This window comes from Phaethon aethereus, assembly GCF_964289735.1.
Source record: "Phaethon aethereus genome assembly, chromosome: 2".
Lineage (NCBI taxonomy): Eukaryota > Metazoa > Chordata > Aves > Phaethontiformes > Phaethontidae > Phaethon > Phaethon aethereus.
In genome coordinates, this window is record NC_138582.1 from 131951727 (window position 1) to 131970689 (window position 18963).

Here is an 18963-nt window from a genome sequence, read left to right on the forward strand (position 1 = left end):
CCATGTGGTTTGAAAAGTCTGCCAGGTAACTATCTGCAAAATCAGTTTTACTCCAGATATATAAGATGTTAACAAATCCGCAGAACCAGAGGGTATCCATCCAACAGATCCAGAGAAACACAGGGACAGAATCATAGAATCACAGAATCCTGGGTTGGAAGGGACCTTTTAAGGTCATCTAGTCTAACCCCCCTGCAGTGAGCAGGGATGAAGATCTGAACTACTATCACGTAATTATCAGAAGGCAAGGTACTTTGCCAAGGCTCTTGAAGACATTAAGGTTCCATGACAAAAAAGAGGAAGTTCTCACATAGTAAAAGAGGAGATAGGAGTAAATGGTTAAAAGATTTCATTGTGAAAGAAGATAATCCCCTTTCTTTCCTGTAATCCTGCGTTTGCATTTGTGTAAATTACTATATTGGCAAGCTGCTGTCCATATATAAAATACTCATGATTTCCAAAGCCAAGCTGTAATTCTATGGATCTTCAATTTCTATTACTTGAAATGTCCTTTTCACTGTTACTGTACATGCCCAAATTACAATAATCTCTTTCTGTTGTTGTTTGGGTTTTTTTGCTACTGTTGAATAAACAAACTCGATTAAAAGGTTTGGGAAATAACAAAAAATGCAGTAAGTTCTTTACAACATTTTTAAAAAACAGCTTGTACTTACCTGCTCTCTGACACTGTACTATCTTCTCATATAAGCTATCTGTATTTTCAACTAGAGTCCTGATGGTCTGAATCATCTGTAGAGAAAATAAATTAAAATATACAAAAATATCAGTAAAATTAAATTTCTACCAAAAACCTTTAATCTCTAAAAGATGCTTGAACTTGAACTCAAATCAATAATCTAGTATTTGTTGTTAACATAATGAATACATTCATCTTCCTGGTCATGACCAGGCAGAGAAGTGTTCTAAATGTGGCATGAAGACATAAAAAATACGATGTTTTTGGGCTGGGATCTGTGAACACTGAAGTAAAATGTCTACTCCATAATTAAGTGCCTAAGAAAGCAAGTGGAAATTATACAACTATTTACCAGGTAATTCACTTTTGGTGGCTTGGGTGAGATAACCTGGATGCAGGTTTCCTCTTCCTCACTCACTCTGATATTCATGATGATGACCACTCACCACCCAGTGCTGCCTTTTTCCCTAGGGATCATTCCATTGCTTTTCCAGATTTGTTCCTCTACATTTTCCCTTTTTGTGGCTTGACCTGTACATATGTATGAGACAAAACTCTATGGAGGAAAACAAATCACTCCAGGCTGGTACTGGAAGATGAGGAAAATTAATTATTCCTTTACCTGATCTTTCTAAACAAAAAGTCTTTCACGGAAGCTCAGCTGAAAGCACACCAATTAAGATGGAACCGTGCAGATTTTTCAGCCTAGGGTATGTATTCAGCAGTAACGGCTTTGTTTCACACCTTACCCACTGATGCCTCTGGGCATCCACTCAAGCAGACGGATTTCTCAGCACTAAAACAATGACTGCAGTTTGACAGGTTACTTATGTGGGTGTTCATGTGGAACTTTCTTCTTCTTAGGAGACCACAACTGCTGTTATTAGCAGGAGCGTTGCATGTTACAGGGAAAAAAAACCCAAACCTCACTAGCAGTCCTCCTCAGAGAAATAATACTTTAAGAGGTATGACTACAGCAGTCCTTCATCACACATCACTTGAGTGACATTGAGGCTGTTTTTCTGATCATTGCTCTAAGTGACACATAAATCAGTTTGGAGAAGCAGGCAAGTAAGCCTCAGATTTTTGATCACAGCAAGTGGGCAAGCAAGTGAGGAGAAAGAACACCTGCATAGATGCAAACTACTCTACAGACTTCTATTATTTTCAGCTACACAAAATGTGGTTTAAGTAAATGACAAAGCATTTAAAAATAATTCTAGTTCTGTTTCTATTCTTTCGATTTAAAACGATAAAGAAAATTATGCAACCCCCAAAATTTTTAGTTTATGCTACATATAAACAACATGTGAACAAGCAACTTTAGAGTATGTGGAGGTCATCATACTGGATAATTTAATTTAATCTTCACATCCCAGTTAATCTGTATTTAATTTCAAAGTATCTATTTATCCTGATTTATATTATGTCAGTTTAAAAAAAAAGAAATGCAAATTGTAATAAATAAGGAAAAAAAAAATCACTTGGTCAGGTTGCTACGCTGCAAGTAAAATACTTTAGCTTACCCATTTTAACTGGATTGTTCTTTGAATATAAATAACAATGTTCACTCAAGCAAAAAATGCCTATAAATAGAATTAAGTCTATTACTAATTAGGTCTGATAAATTGAAGATAACTATTTTAAAGAAAAGCATACTTAAACAAGCGAATATTGTATTTCACACAGACAGGCTTCTGTAGGGAGCACTGCAAACTGACTATTCCTGATTTGTCAGGAAGAAAGCTGCATTTCACTATGTTTCATTACTATTCAGTCTTTAGAATAGTATTCAGAAATTGAAATGAAGCCACTATAAATTTGTTTGAAAGGCAAGGATTTTACCTGTTTCAATATCTATGTATGATTGCTTCTGTAATGCACTTAAATGAAGAGAACCAAAACACAGCTGCCTTCAATTGCAAATACACCTCCAATAACTGATGTTATTTTGCTAACTAGCTGAAAGGACACTGTAAAGCATCCTCCACTGAGCTTTTGCTGCATTGAAAATCACCTTGAAAAATGAAGTGCTGGGCATGTATGGCTCTTGTTTTGTCAGGATGCTAATACACAATAATACGGACTACAGTGGGATTCTCTGTTAATAAGAATCCTTTCATTTGAGAACTTTTTAGATTGGAGTTTATAAAAGAGAGAGACCAATTGTGCTGCTGTACCAATTCAAGGTATTTGTTCTGCAGGAACTGTAAGAAATACTGCAGCTGCCCTATGTTAGTCTATTCTGTGTTCTTGACCCCATGTGTACAATAATGTAATTTCTAAGTCATCTCAGTTAGGTCCTATTCCAGACACAGAATGTCTCTATTTGCTCTGTTTCCTTCATAAAATATATTCTACATGCACATCAGATAATTTAGAAATAGTGGAGAACAAGTCTCAGCAGATTAGAAAACTTTGAGACACTGCACTGACCTTCAGAAATAAGAGAATTCAAAGACAAAAATGCTTACATCACTGCTTCTTTGTTGACTTTCTGTATCAACAAAGCAAGAAAGTTGTACTAGTTCTGCAGAAGAAAGGAAATGAAACTAATCACTGTATTAGTGCTCTTTCATCACAGCAAGGCTAATATTGAAGAGTTTATAATAATGTGCAGATTTAGTATTTCGCAGTTTTGGTATGGAAAGTTGCTTTCCCTAAACACTCTCAGATCAAAAGTTAACACCCTCTTCGGAACTTTTGAAGAAAAATATCAATGCATTTCATGTGACAGAAATTACTCTAATATCAATTTTTATATTACCAAGGCCAGTAACAGTTTCTTCCTTTATCTTTGGTCTCTAAAGTACATACAAAGCTGTATTTAACAGCACCACTAAAGCAAAACTGGCTGAGCAAGCAATAATTCAGGGGTTGATTGCCACTACCATTCAATCAATAATATGCTACACCCCAATTTTGTTGATGCCCTTCACTAATGAAACAATGGGAGCACTACGCTGCATGCATGAGTAGGTGTCATCTTTTAGTAGTGTTTAAATAATAGAGTAATAGTATTAGTTCGTAATTTTATTCTTATATTGCTCTTCACCATGCAGCCACCTTTAAGTATGTATTCAGCTATTTGTTAAATGACTCTTATGGAGTGTTTGAACATGTGAATTCTTTCTGTTGTTCAAGCCAAAACTGTAACATCATAGAAAACATTCATGTAGATATTAACAGAGACTGAAAGACTTTTGGTAGACACAGCATATGGAACAACTGAGTATAAATGGTTATATTTAAACAGAAAATTAGCCTGATCCAAATGATTCTTGTATGTATGTGTGTGGCTGGTATCAAAGCGAAGTAGAAAATGATGAGTAAGCAGGAGCTTCAGTGTGAAAAACACTATGGCTGCAGCAAAATGAGAAATTAAATTCTCCCTCAACCCCATGCCAATCTTCATATGACCAGCGAAGTGCTCTGGTACTCACTACATACTGGACTATCTTCCTTTTGTTTTTTTGGCCAATGGAAAATGGGAAATAAGGAATGGCATGCTTTATGAGCCATGAAGTCACCAAATTTTTGCAGAGGCCAGGATGACAGTTGATCTGTTCGTCAAACTCTATTTCTTAAATCATGCAACCATTTAACCTATTTATCAGAAAAACTGTCAGTAATTCCAACAAAAGGACAAACGTCAGGAAAGACGTTAAAAAAAAAATTTAAATTATTCTTAAGGGGTTTTAGAAATAAACACTAAACAATTACTCCAGAGTTCCCAGTGAGGATTAGAGACGTGTATTATTATATATTGTCCCTGCCTTAAAAAGCATGATGACAATGGTTAGAAATGAAAACAACTCTTGCTTCAAACTGATGGAACTGTGCTGCTAACAGTACCATTCACCACTTACGTGACTGTGTCTTCACAAACCGAGTGAAAAAATCATATACTTAAAAAATACATCTATCCCCTTTCTCAGCAAAATAGAACTCTCATTCAAAGAGAGTTACAGAAAACTAAAAAAAGAATATACATGTCTAGACTACCCTTTAGGCTTATTTTTTATATTGCAAAGGTTTGTTATGTCTGTTTTGTTGTTTTATGAGAGAGATAGGTGCTATGAACTAACACTATGTATGTCTATGCATGTATATAAGCGCTCACATGTAGGTACACATGCACGTATTTGAGATCATTCACTCAATTTCAGCTGAATTTGAACAAGTGAAGATCTATTTCTACTAGGCTCATGAAGACAGGTCTTCTGGTAGAAGACAAAACATCCCGTTTATGTCCCCAACTTAGGGAAAAGGTATAGACCGAACTCAACCCTAAATATTTTAAAACATCACATTTAATAAAGAATGCAGACCTTAAGAAAGAAATCTTTAAAAAAACCCAGGATTTATTAAGTCCTCTGCATGTGGAACTGGCTGGTAGCACACCAAGAGAGACATCAAGTGCATTTTAAAATGGAAAAAACAGCCAATGATAAACTGTGTCTGGCTGATAAAACTCAGTGGGAGAAAATACCTTCACTGACAGAGTTGCAACACCAAAGATGAACTTTATTTTTAGCAAGCACGCTACACATTTACATTTTGAAATCTGTGAATAGGTGTTGCCAATACTGTTAGACCTACATGCCAACAGTAAAAACTGAAACCATACTTACAATAAGTATAAACCAAATCTTTATTAAAATGGCTCTCTCCACAAAATGATGCTTATCTTCTCCTTTGTCTCAAATCTCAGCATATTAGATATACTTCTGAGACCACAAACTACACCATTTCTGAAAACAGTTTAGTATTCAGTGGCCAAACTGGTACTCTTAACAGTAGTAATAAAAATATAATTTGCATTTTCCTGATATTTTATTAAGTCCAGAACAGTACAAATAACACTAATAGTAAATAGCACTTCATAAAAAACAAAACCAAATACAGGGCATCCCAAACTACAATACATAAACAGTTGATAGTATCTGCACCATTTCAAAAGATGTGTGTGACCCAGAGAGGGTCAGAAGTTGCTACCATTGCCACAAGCAATAATGGCAAGGAAAGGAACTCTGGTAGGGACAGCATATAAACACTTCTATTCTTAAGACCCATGATATGTACCAGGAACTCAAACAAAATATGGTCAGTTCTAATTAAATTTATGTATAAGCTGTGCCCAAATAGTCCAGTATTCAATGTCAATGCACCAGGAGGCGTTTTTGTTATGGCACGGGAACAAGCAGAAAAATTGTTCATAGTCCTTTCAGTGACAACTGCCATGGTCAGCTTGCTTTGAAGTTACATAAAGAGTTGTTCTGAACTATACATACCACCTTTGATTTTCTGCTGGAGAAGAATGGTGCTATAGCACTAAGGAAGGAAATGACTGGAAAATCAGATTGTAAACTCATATTAAACCTCAGAACTCAAATGAACTGTTCTAATGGTGTGGACACCACACTGAAAGCATTCTGAAATGTCCAACTTTTAACCAGTACCACCATAAACAACAGAAGTGGACTTCTAATAAGCAGGTGCCTCATGTTCACATTACTGAGCTCAGCTCAAAACACAATGAAGTGATAAAAACCTTACATCTACCACCCTTGAGACTGCTAGCACCACTAGATCAGTGCTACTCAGTTTTTAAGACTAAAGGGTCCTCAAGTTCAAACAGGAGTGATATACAGCAAAGAAATCTGTTAAGGTGCTACTTTGCAATTACTTTAACATAAGGGACAATATACTTTTCTCGGTCCCAGGTTCAAGTTACAGTCTTCCAGAAGACCTCTTAGTAGAGCTTTAAAATATCTGAAGAATACCTTGCTAAACTGCATCGAAAAGACAACTGAAAAAAGACAGCCAAACAGTTTTCAGAGAATACAACTTTCTGGACGACTACTACTGACAAGTGATGAGACAGAAAAAAACCTGCAAAAGCCCCAGCAGAACAGATTTTTACTAATTTTTTAAAAAAGTTTTTCTTCAAATTCCATAGAAATTTTAGAAATTAACACTGAAAGACCACAGCCAGTCCATGAGTTGAGTAAATCATGTTATGTAAAGAAGGTATTCATTAGCAATAGATACACTGACTCTTGTTTAATGACAACTTCATCAAAGGGAGAGACACATATGGGGGATGTACCCATGAGTCCTAAAGGGGCAAACTGATGTCATTGCAAGGCAATCCTCAGTTATCTTTGAAAGGTCATGGCAACCAGGGGATGTTCCTGAGGACTGGAAGAAAGGAAATTTCATTCCTATCTACAAGAAGAGGAAGAAGGAAGACCAAGGAACAACAGGTCAGTCAGCCTCACTTCAATCCCCAGTGGAGTAAATCCTCTTGGAAACCTCTTCCAAACACATGAAGGACAAGAAGGTGATTGGGAAAAGTCAGCATGGGTTTACAAAGGGGAAATCAGAAATCAAAAACCTGACAGCCACCTACGATGAGGTGACTGGCTTGATGGAGGATGGGAGAGCAGTGGATGTTTTTTATTTTGACTTTATTGGGGCTTGAGAGAGGTACTGCCTCTTGTAACATCCTCACAGACAAACTAAGGAAGTAAGTCGAGGCCAGATAAGTGGGCGGTGAGGTGGACTGAAATCTAGCAGACCAGCCAGGCTCAAAGCGGTGTGCTCAGCAGCATGAAGTCCATCTGGAAGACGGTCACCACTGGTGTGCCCCAGGGGTTGACACTACTGTTAAAATGTCTTCCTTTGTCAGCTGGATGATGACGGGGCAGAGCACATCCTCATCAAGTTGACAGAAGGTAGGAACTTGGAAGAGGGTGGATACAGCAGACGGGTGTGCTGCTGCTCAGAGGGACTTTGACAGGTTGGCTAAGTGGGCTGACAGGAACCCCACGAACGTCAGAAAGGGAAGTGCTGAGTCCTGCACCTGGAAGGGAATGACGCCATGCACGCACCTGTACAGGGTGGGTGCTGACTGTCTGGAAAGCAGCTTCAGAGAAAAGGACTTGGGTGCCCTGGTGGACAACAAGTTGAACATACCTAAGGAATTGCATCGCCAAAAGACTGGCGCAGTTGATGCTTCCCCTCTGTTCAGCATTGGGGAGGTCATATCTGCAGTGCTGCATACAGGTCTGGACTCCACGGTAAAAGAGAGACACAGACATATTGATGAGAGTCCACCAGGGGCCGGAGAGATGATTTCTGAATGGGCTAGAGTGTCTTTTATATGAGGAGAGGCTAAGAGAGCTGGGACTTCAGCTTGGAGCAGAGAAGGCTCAGTGGGGATCTTGGGTGGTCAAACACTGGAAGAGGTTGCTCAGAGAGGTGGTGGAGTCTCCATTCTTGGTGCAATTCAGCAGTCAATTGGACACGGTCCTGGGCAGTCTGCTCTACCTACACAGCTCTAAGCAAGGCGGTTGGACAAGACGATCTCCAGGGGTGCCTTCCCACCTCTGTGATACTAGGTACACATAGTATTTTAGTAAAGCTGACATCTCTAATCCATAGAAATGTTTAGAACTGAGCTTTCTGGCTCAAGACAAAAATCAATAATAATATCTTATTGATCCTCATAGATCACTATGATAAAAATCAGGTGTGTTTTTTTCCAGACAGTTCAAAGCTGCTCTGTAATGAAGAACAACAACTGATCTTTCTACTATCCATGTATAGTCCAAAGCACCGAGGTAAGAAAACAAAGCTTTTAGAAAACATATTGTCTAAATTAGAAACTATTTCTCCAACTGTGTGTCCTGGTTTCAGCCAGGATAGAGCTGGTTTTCTTCACAGAAGCTAGTGTGAGACTGTGTTTTGGATTTGGGATGAGGAACTGTTGATAATGTGCTGATGTTTTGGGTTGTTGCTGAGCCGTCAAGGACAGTCCAGCTTCTTGTGCTGGCCTGCCAGCGAGCAGGCTGGGGGTGCACGGGGAGCTGGGAGGGGACACAGCCGGGACAGCTGACCCAGACTGGCCAAAGAGATATTCCCTACCATCCGACGTCATGCCCAGTACATAAACTGGAGTTGGCCGGGGGGCGGAAATCGCTGCTCGGGGACGGGCTGTCGATCACGGGGTGGTGAGCAATCGCTGTATTGGGCATCACTTGTTCTTGTACATTCCTTTGTTGGTATTATCATTATTGTTCCCTTCTTTCTTTCTGTCCTATTAAACCGTGTTTATCTCAACCCACGAGTTTTTTCCTAATTCTCTCCCCCATCCCACTGTGGGAGGGAGAGTGAGCGAGCGGCTGCGTGGTGCTTAGTTGCCAGCTGGGGCTAAACCACGACACTGTGCAAGAAAATAAATTCAGCGTAGAAACACAGAGTCACTGAGGTTCGAAGGGACCTCAAGAGGTCATCTGGTCCAACTCCCGCTGCTCAAACAGGGCCATCCAGAGCAGGCTGCCCAGTACCATGTCCAGATGGCTTCTGAAGAACTCCAAGGATGGAGATTCCACAACCTCCCTGGGTATACTATTCCCATGCTCAGTCATTCTCACATTGAAAAAGTCTTTCGTGATGCTCAGACAGAGCCTCCCGAGTGTCATTTCATGCCTCTTCTCCTGTCACTGGGCATCACTGGAAAGAGTTGGCTCTGTTCTCTTTGCATCTTCCCTTTGGACACTTATTCACATTGATGAGATCCTCCCCAAGCCTTCTCTTCTCCAAGCTGAAGAGTCCCAGCTCTCTCAGCTTCTTCTCATAGGAGTGATGCTCCAGTCCCTTCATCACCTTCGTGGTCCTTTGTTGGAATCTCTCCAGTATGTCCATGTCTCTCTTGTACTGGGAAGCCTAGAACTGGACACAGTACTCCAGGCATAGCCTCACCAGTGCTGAATAGAGGGGAAGGATCACCTCCCTCAACCATAACTTGTATCATATATTATGGTGTCATTAAGCATGACATTTCCATTTAGACTGTAAAACACTGTCCTCTTCCAAGACAAATGCAGAGGAAATTTCCATTATATTTCCTGAACTCAATGGCATATGATGATATAAACGTAATGCTGCAGCTAATTGACAGTGGCAGTATATCCCCATAAGTGGGAAAAACATATGAATGGGCTCATGGTTTCACTTTTTCAGCCTTCTTTTCCTTTCTCACCTCTTTTTGAGATGTTTTATGTTCTAGGAGACACATACATGGAACACTTTGTCTTCAGAAAGAAGCAAGCTGAGATTATGCCATAATGCAGTGCAGGAGCATAAGAGATGAAATCCACTTATCAAAACTAATTCTTGTAGGCCCAAGAAAAAATAAGACATCATCTGCTCTTAATTCTGCAGTATCCCAAAATGAATTAGATTTCCCACAGTTCAAGAAAATTTACCAAAGGAACAAACAGTCCACAAGTTCTCCATTAAAAAGTCTTACGTTCTTTCTTAATTCCTCATGGGTGAAATTTTTGAGGAAGACTAGGTTGAAGACAGAGTAAATAATCAATAGCTCTCTTCTAAACTATGCACATAATTACATTACACTCTTTTAAATCCAACATCTTCCTTGCTTTCCTGACACTCTGGATGTTACAGCAAAATTATTTCCATAATTTTTAAACTAACACTGATAGAATGAAAACACTATGTAGAAAGTGGACCATAAAGTGGACAGTAAGGAAGCACATATATATGAAAGGAAAATATCTTATATCTGTAAAAAGAAGTAGAAATTTATCATCCTTGTGAAAAAATTAATAGGTAGTGTTATTTTTTGAAACTAAAACTGTAACAGTTCCAATAACCACAATTTTTTCACACAGAAGGAGTCAAGACGACAAACTGAAGATTAAGAATTTATTGAGAAAGGAAACTACTATTGAAAATATGGAGTACATTTAAGAGAAGTTGTTGTGCATCTTCATTTTTATGCTCTTCCATAAACATTCCATTGGACTACATTAGAAACAGGACAGTAAGCTAGATGAACTCCTCTTCCTAAGTAGTTGTATTGCTTTGTGCTCTTATGAATACTGTGAGTCAGCCATTAGCCATAATGGGGTTAATGAGAGGATACAAAACGCTTCACCATTCATGCTCTTAACAAAAAATGAAGAAATCTTCATTTCCCATAAGAATCAAGTTGTCATTATCAGAGCTTTTCAATCAATGCAAAACAGCTCATACTTTACAACATTTCGCACTGGAGTCCAGATATCCAAAATTAGATGTTTGTTTCTGCCCTTGTGGACTGAAAAGCTGAACATAAACTGGGGTTATCATCTGCAGCTCTGTTTTTGGAAGCATAATTGCAACCTTTGGTTTAGAATGACTGTCCTGTTATAAACCAGGAAAATAAAAACTGATAATAAACAACGTAACTCTTTTTGAAGAAACTGCCCAAGCTGTTCACTAGATTTTCTATCAATACTTTTTCCATCAGTTTTTGTGACAGACTAACAAATACACAATCAGTAACTTTTTAAATTAATCTCAAAAACCAGGATCTACAATTATTATAATTCATTTAACATGGCAAAAATCATTACCTGGGCTATTTGCAATATTAAATTGCAATGAATGATGTATGTTTTCCCTTAGATCTTTTCACCACTGAACTGTATCCATTTATTACCTAAATAAAGACAGTTCTAACTCTGCAGAGACTTGATAATGAAAGTAAATATACTGTACAAAGCCAGAGGCAATAATGGAAATAGTGAGACAGTGTGTGCTATTGGTATTTAAATATTGCATTTATATTGCCAACTCTGAAACTTACTGTTTTAACACACATTGTAACAAACCACCACTAAGACTGAGAAAGTTGTTTAAACATACCTCACATCTTGATGATCTTTGCAAATCTGGGGACGTCATTAAGTCATACATCTTCAAGAGTATTTAGCTATTTTAGCTAGATCAAAGTTTTTGGAGCTATACCTACTATCTCTAATCCACTTACTGGAAAAACAATCCCTAATGCAAAAATCAACAGAAGCAACTGTCTTTAATAGTTCTTTTCCTGTTGGAACATCAGGTTAAGTTCAATACTTGCTCCAGTTATCGGAGAAGAGCTAAGAATTTTAAAGGGCAAAAAGTTTAGTTTTAATATGAGCATTTCAAAAGGGACTTTGTAAAATGCTGTTGGAAAATACAACCAGACTAATCTTCCACACAACTTGACTTCAAAGAACTCCAAGAGATTAACAACCCCTTCACTTTATAAAAGCTGCACTGACTCTTCCCCAACACAACGTGTTTCTCCATGTTTCTTCTAATTTTCTTCTTCAAAACAGTTTCTACCCATTTTCACAGTACAGATGTCAGCCTGTCTGATCTGTAAATTCATGATCTTCCCTGGAAACCTCTTAAAACACTAGCAGCGCACTAACAACTTTGATATTCAGTTTTAAGTGAGAGGATACACACAGCAATTAGCAGTTTGGATATTTCAACTCTTGACATCTTTCAGAATCTTTGAATGAGTATCACCTCTTGCTGGTAATTTTTTTCTCATTATGCCTTTCCTGTGTAATATCTTAGATTGGCATTTCAGTTAGAGATGAATTCTCCAATGAGTCCTTCATAAAGAAGCGTTTCATATGAAACCTTAATCTCCACAGGTAAATGGATGCAAAAACTAACTTAGTGTTGTGACTTTATTTCTTTTCCTTTCATACTTTGATCAACTAGTAGTCATACACACTCTTTGACAGTCTTCCTTTTTCTGATATTTTCAGAAAAGAAGTTACTATTAAGTCTGTGCAGGTTGTTCCTGAAGTTCTTCACTGTCGGCTTTCTTATGTTTTTTATTGAACCACGGCAGGGTTAAATATCTATCTTATCTTCCTCATTTGCATGTGACCAGCTTTTTGGAAGAGGCCACCTTCTTTTAAACAGCACCACCTCCTTGTTGTCCTCCTCAAGTGTTTTTTGGTAAGTAGTACATATTTACTTCAAGCCCCCTGTGTGGTATCTTTAGAATGTCTACGATGTCTGTTCTTCAGACTGCTTCCCTTACCTTTTTGTTTTAACATGGTTCCTTATTTTTATGTAGTTATGCTCTTAAGCATAAAAGCAAGGGATAATAGCTTTTCACTCTTCTGTGCAAAGCCTAAGTTCTTTGTTTTATAAGCCAGATGATGCTAAGAGTTAAACTGTAACATGGAACTACCATGGAGGTGGACTCTAGAAAACATGGTCTCAAGAACAACATTCTGAACCAACCAGGAAACAGAACACAGCTATCACAGTCTATGCCAGTCGCATATTCCTCAGAAAAGGTATAAGATGGAAAAATATGGATTTTCTTCAGGTGCACAAAGCAGAAAGTGGTCAGATGCTATCATGTGTTTTAACAGCCCATGAGATCCAAAGATTGAGTTGGATTACAGGGGATTGGTGACTATCTTGAACTCAGCCTTCTCTGCCACAATCAGAAACTGAGTATTTAGATCACAAGAAAGTTACACAAGTAACCTATTCCTATCACTCCATTTTAGGAGATCAACTGGTAATTACCAGCACTGGATCTAGTATTTTTTTGTTACCCCACAAGTTTGCAGCCTCAAAGGGTAATTTGTGGAACAAAGGCTTCTTAACTGAGTAACTCTGGCATATTAGTAAACTGAGATAAGTAGAAAAGCCTTCACCTATTGGTACTCTCAAGATACAATTCTATAACCACAGTCATTCAGAATGACTGAAATCCCTCTTCCTGTATTTGCAAAGTAACCATAACCAAGGACCTACACCAACAAGTTAATTAATACAGATTTTACGAGCTAAGCATAACTCAAAATAGATCTGTTGATCATTTTTTTAGGCCCTGTGAAAGAGGCAATGGATATATTCTGTGCTTTCTTCAGAATTATGAGCTTCAGTCCAACATGCCCAACAGAGAAATGCCCCACTCAATTCATCTATACTGATATCAAGATGAGTTTTAAAAGTAAAGAATATTTACGGTTTTGAGCAGTAGCCAAAGTATGAGAGGACTATTAACATTTTACTGAAACCTGGACAATCAGTCCTTTCTAGATAGTCTTTTAATAAGCCCTACTAGTACCAGTCCAGTCTACAACACTACAACTATCTACTTCTCAATGGGATGGACATGTTCACGTTAAAAGTACCGGCTATCATGTTTAGTTTATATCATCGTCCAAATTTGCAAATCCATAACATTAAGTTAACTTCCATGTGACTGCATATGCAATCTGCTGTATTGAGTCAGTAGTTAAAATGAGCCAACAATAAGGTAACCAGACTGAAGCTTACTACAGAGCTACTAATCACCAGTCATATGCTGTTTTCCAGTTCACAAGCTTTGCTGTATTTTAATACCACTCATTTTCACCATCTCACAACCCCTACCACCAATAAACACAGCCCTGCTCTCCAGCCTATCCCTAGGGTTTGTATAAAGAATTTATTCATCTTGTTTGACTTCATTTGAATCAAATACAGACCTCCTATACTGTCGTCTGCAGACATTTTGAATTACAACATAATCTCCACATTAAAAAAAAACCATCACCAGAAACTGTGAAAAAAAGGATCTAGCAGCATTATCTAATTAGGATTTAATAATATTTAATCCTAATTATTGTAGCAGCATTAATTATCTTCTTTCAAATAGGTACAGTTCTCTGCTAGTTTTCCTCTTAGAAGTAAATGCCTGCTTGAAAAGTTCAGAAAACCTTATCTTCATCAGATAGGACACTTCATCCTCCACTATGGGCAGAGACAGTCAAATGCTCAACAGTATCTGGCTTCATTTGCATGATCCTCTAGCATATCTTCACAGTGCTATTGTACTCATCACTGAATAATGCTGCAGACTTAGGACGAGATAATTTTTTTTTCTCTTGCCATAGCACAACTTTTTAAGGCTTACTTACTGTTTATGTTAAAGGTTATAAGACATTTAAAAAAAAACATGCAATGGTGTGGAAGAGGCACTTGCCTTAACTCCAAGCTTCAGTCTGCAGCACTGATCAGTGATGGGTGTGATGACACCAACAGAGTGCATGCTGAAGTATCACATAAAGGAAGCTGAAGTTCATGAACGAGAGGGAAAAATAAAACATTGTTAAACAGTGAAAAGATGTTAGGGTGAAAAATACTCAGGAGCATGGAGAAGGTAGAGAAAAATACACAACTTAAACTTCTGCCTTTTTCAAAAATTCCTAGTTACATTTGTTTTTCATTATTCTGAAAAGACAGCCCAGCTCCTATAGCATAGATAAAAGCAAAAGATCTTTTTACTTCCTGGGTGAACTTCTGGTTTCAATAATGCTGGTGACAAATTACTCATTAAATTCAAAATCAGAATATTTTAACACATGAATAGTACTAGCCTTTACCACTTATAGCTCTTCCATTAATGTAGTAGTGAATGCTGACAATTTAAGAAAGCATTGTGCTATTTGTTTACATGTAAAAAACCCAAGTATCTAGTGATATGCTAATTAACTTATCATTTGCCTCATTGTTTCTTTAAAAAATATATGTACCTGTGCTACGCTGAAGAAATTCTCACCCTTACATGTGCCCCTGCAGTATTGCGCTCTTTATTTCAATGTGGACTGACTGTTCCACTGTTTTACAGCCATTCTCACTTTACAGAGCAATGATGAATCCTTTAAGCACTCCCAATGTAAACAAATTCTGAGTAACTAAAAATGTTGTCTGAATATTGCTTTTCATGTTTATTGTCATTTTATAAGAAGGAGAGTATTTCTGACAAATAAGAATCCCTTCATTAGCCAATATCGTGATCCTGAAACAGCAGTACTTTGAGAGTATCATTACGTGTGTCACATTGAGAATTCACACAGCCTAGGCATTTATGGTACTAATCAAGGTTTATTTAATAAACATTTATCACAATCTCTGTTACCAACATGATTTCATACTTACAGTACTTGACACACTGGAAGAAGAGAGTTATATAATTTTGACCTATATTAAGGCCTAAGACAGCAGAAAATAAGACAAGGAGGTAATCATTACTTCGCCAATCCATCTGCCCTTTCTTAATTCTGCATAAGGTTTTCCATTATTAAGCTGAATTTTACACCCACCTGTTAATTAATCATGTCAAAAAATCACCAAGCCAAAACCAACCATTGAGATAAAACGTGTCATTCTGAGGACTCACCGTATTAATTTACACCAAAAACACACAAAGAGAACATTATCTATGATAGTATCAGACTCTAAACATTTGCCCCTATAGCAAATATCAATATAGGAGCTAAATAGCTTCACATCTCCTCCTCTCCTTGAGGAAAGGATTTCAGAAACAAGAGTTACCAATATGGCTCCCATGGTTAACTTCATTTTCCAGTATACCCTACAGATTTTAACTGCTTAAAACCCTTTTTCAAACTGCACAGAGTATTGGCAAGATCAAAGTCTCACAAATTGAAATGCATCTCGCTATTTTAATCTATAAGTTTTATTTCATGAAAATAATCTTAATTTTTACTTATCTTCAATATAATTTAGAGCTAGAAGCACTATCATACTCTTTGTCTTTCTTTGAAACTGGGTCTTTATCCCTTAGGGAAGAGGAAATGGAAAAATGCTTTGAACATGACACTAAATAAATATTCTATTATTTTTATGTATAAAAATTAAGTATATATTTCTAAAGTATAGATTTCTAGATTACAGGATGTGGGAGGAAAAAACATATGTGAGAGACAAAGAGCAAACCAAACTTGGATTGGGAAGATTTATGGAGTCATGAGTCACCTCTATCTAGGTGACCTTCAAAGAAAAAATTTAATCCAGACTTACAAAAAGGTTTTAAGTAACTGGAATATCTTAATAACTAACAAGCAGCATTACCACATCAGAACAAACTGCATGTCCATCAACAAGACAAAACTTCATTACGTACATGTTACAGGTGTAATCACAATAACCAAGCTTGTTTGCATCCTAATTACAGTGGTATCTTATAAGCTACCATTAAGAGGATATACCACTATCTTCTTGTAACTGTGCTACCGTTTCAATCAAATTCTGTTGTATTTACATCATCACTGAACTACACAAACTCTACCTAAGTTGCTAATTTCTAATGAGTGCTTTTTGGATTTTGGTATAGCATTACTCTAAAGCTACTTTTTCTTTAGAAAGCAGTTTAAAAGATCTATATGAAACTGGGCTACTGGTTCTTTTCCTTCATTTTCTTTCTTTAAATAGCAAAGACTGTTTTTAAAACAGTGACTTGATCCTTCCAGGTGAGGTTTCTCATTTTAGCAGAAAAAAATAATGCAAAATTATCCTAGAAACCTTTACTTATTGTCAGATGATGTATCAAATTAAAGAAATCATTAAATAAATAAATAGATGTTCAATTAATCTGTGCCAGATTACTTCAGCAGAAGTAAGGAGGACATTTCAAATCACACTCATCTGGATCTTTTTTCCATACTTAAATTAATGCAAGGCAGGTGTAAATCAGTATTTCTCAGTGTATTAGTTCTTCCTTCTTGTTAAATGTTTAATCTCCAGTCTCTTAAGAAACCATTTACATATTTACTGAAGTATAAGGGCTGAAGTTAACATTACAGATGCTTACAGATGTAAAAATTGGACCTATAAAAAAGATATAGCAAAGGAAAATGAAAAAGTATGTGTAGAGTTTAACACTTCAAGGAGCTTATAAAACTACAATTCCTAAAAGCAGTTCCTGACGTTTTTCTAGTCTATGTTGAGTCAAAGCCAAAAGAAATCAAGGTCCACAAACTGGAAAATGTAAAGTAGCAAGTTAATGTAAAAGGTTTATATATAAGCCAAAAGTTTCAAGTTACTGCAAAACAGGTAAATTAATACATCCTCTTCATGTTAAATTCTCTTGATTATAACCACTTTGCCTTCTGAAGTGTACAAACACTTACGGATTTGCATGCAGTGTATTAATCTCTATGTTTTACCCAATATGAAAACACTATCAGTTGCTGTACATTCATGGGAATGTCTTTCAAGCACATGTAATGAAGCATGAAATAGAAAGTCACAGGTTAAAATGACCTTTCAAAACCGGCATGGTACTGTGTATTATTAAAAAAAAGTCTTTCAAATAGCATATAAAAGAGCCACAAAGGACTACTCACCATGTCATATGCTGTTACAATCTTTTTCAAGACCTCTGGAACAATCCCTTGGAGCTCCATAGTCGGATACTGATCATTGAGATTCAGTACTACCAAGGGTGTATTATCAGGCCCAACCAAGCGTGTAGACACTGCCAAAATGCACTGCATAAGATTTGCTACAGGAGAGAGGCCACATAATTCTTTGAATGAAACTACTGCATTCTGCAAAAAGGAAAGAAAGAGTTTCCTTTACAGTTAAATATGAATTTTAATGTCTCATTCTTTCAGGATAAAATATTTCCCTGTTATAGTTGAGCTACAATGTAGAATTACCACAGCTTTTCCCGGAAGAACTGGCAGTTTTCCAACGCAATTAATATTACACATATATTTTACCAAAAATGTTAAAAATTCAAACAGAATTCAATACTTGCCACAGGAAAAAAAAAAAGATCTATTTAGACAAGTATCTCTGGTCTCTACCACTACTAAAATTAACCATGCAAACAAATGAATTCTAAAACATACTGGTTATATATCTCGAAAAATTCTAAAAGACACTTCAAAGTAATTTTTAAAATGCCACCAATAGAAACAAAATATTAGGTGCTGAACATCACAAATAAGCAAAGTGAAGTGGAAGGAGGAATTCAGCCCATTTGTAATTTTAAACATACCTGAACTACAGTCCAGACGTGCTGTGGATCTGCTGGCTCCCATTTGGTGTGATTCAGAAACCCAGCACTCCATTACCGATGGCATTCCTATCACAGAATCACACTTAAGTGAATTTTTAAGGTACTTCTATATAAAAACCAATTTTGTACCTTTCCCTAAAATTTATTATAGTTGTATTTGATATGCAATATGGTAGAATACAAAACCACATGTTTAAACTTGAAGAAAATTTCCAGTATTAGAAATACAATGTGACTCCAAGTAGCCACGGAAATTCCATGATAGGAACATTTTTAGCACTGTAATGAAATTAGGCATTTTGTACCAAGTGGGAGCTGGTGATCTATGGCAGGTCTGGAGTTTATATTCCTATAGGAAACAAAACCAAAAACACGGTATATTTAAGTTACAAATGTGCTCAGTGCTCCTTGTCTCTCTCGTCTTACCCAAAGAGGGCATCTGACACAAATCTGAATTTTAATCAAAACCATTTTCCATCTTGCTTGGCATGGTAAGACTCGATTGTGGACAAATTTCTTACAGAGATGTCAACCTTAATGCAAACAGGAATCAAACGTGAAATATTTT

At 37.0% G+C, this 18963-nt stretch overlaps 1 protein-coding gene across 1 annotated transcript in view; it reads right to left on the minus strand.

Moving 5' to 3' along the window:
• Window positions 1-18963, minus strand: part of PLCL2 (phospholipase C like 2) — a gene marked incomplete at its 3' end in the record, with an annotated part of 106061 nt that overhangs the window by 22711 nt on the left and 64387 nt on the right. Inside the window, exons 3-4 of the mRNA XM_082015633.1 lie at window positions 17716-17919; window positions 675-750 (exon numbers count right to left, since the gene is read on the minus strand). Coding sequence (XP_081871759.1) covers window positions 675-750; window positions 17716-17919 — 280 coding nt within the window. The remainder of the gene's footprint in view (window positions 1-674; window positions 751-17715; window positions 17920-18963) is intronic.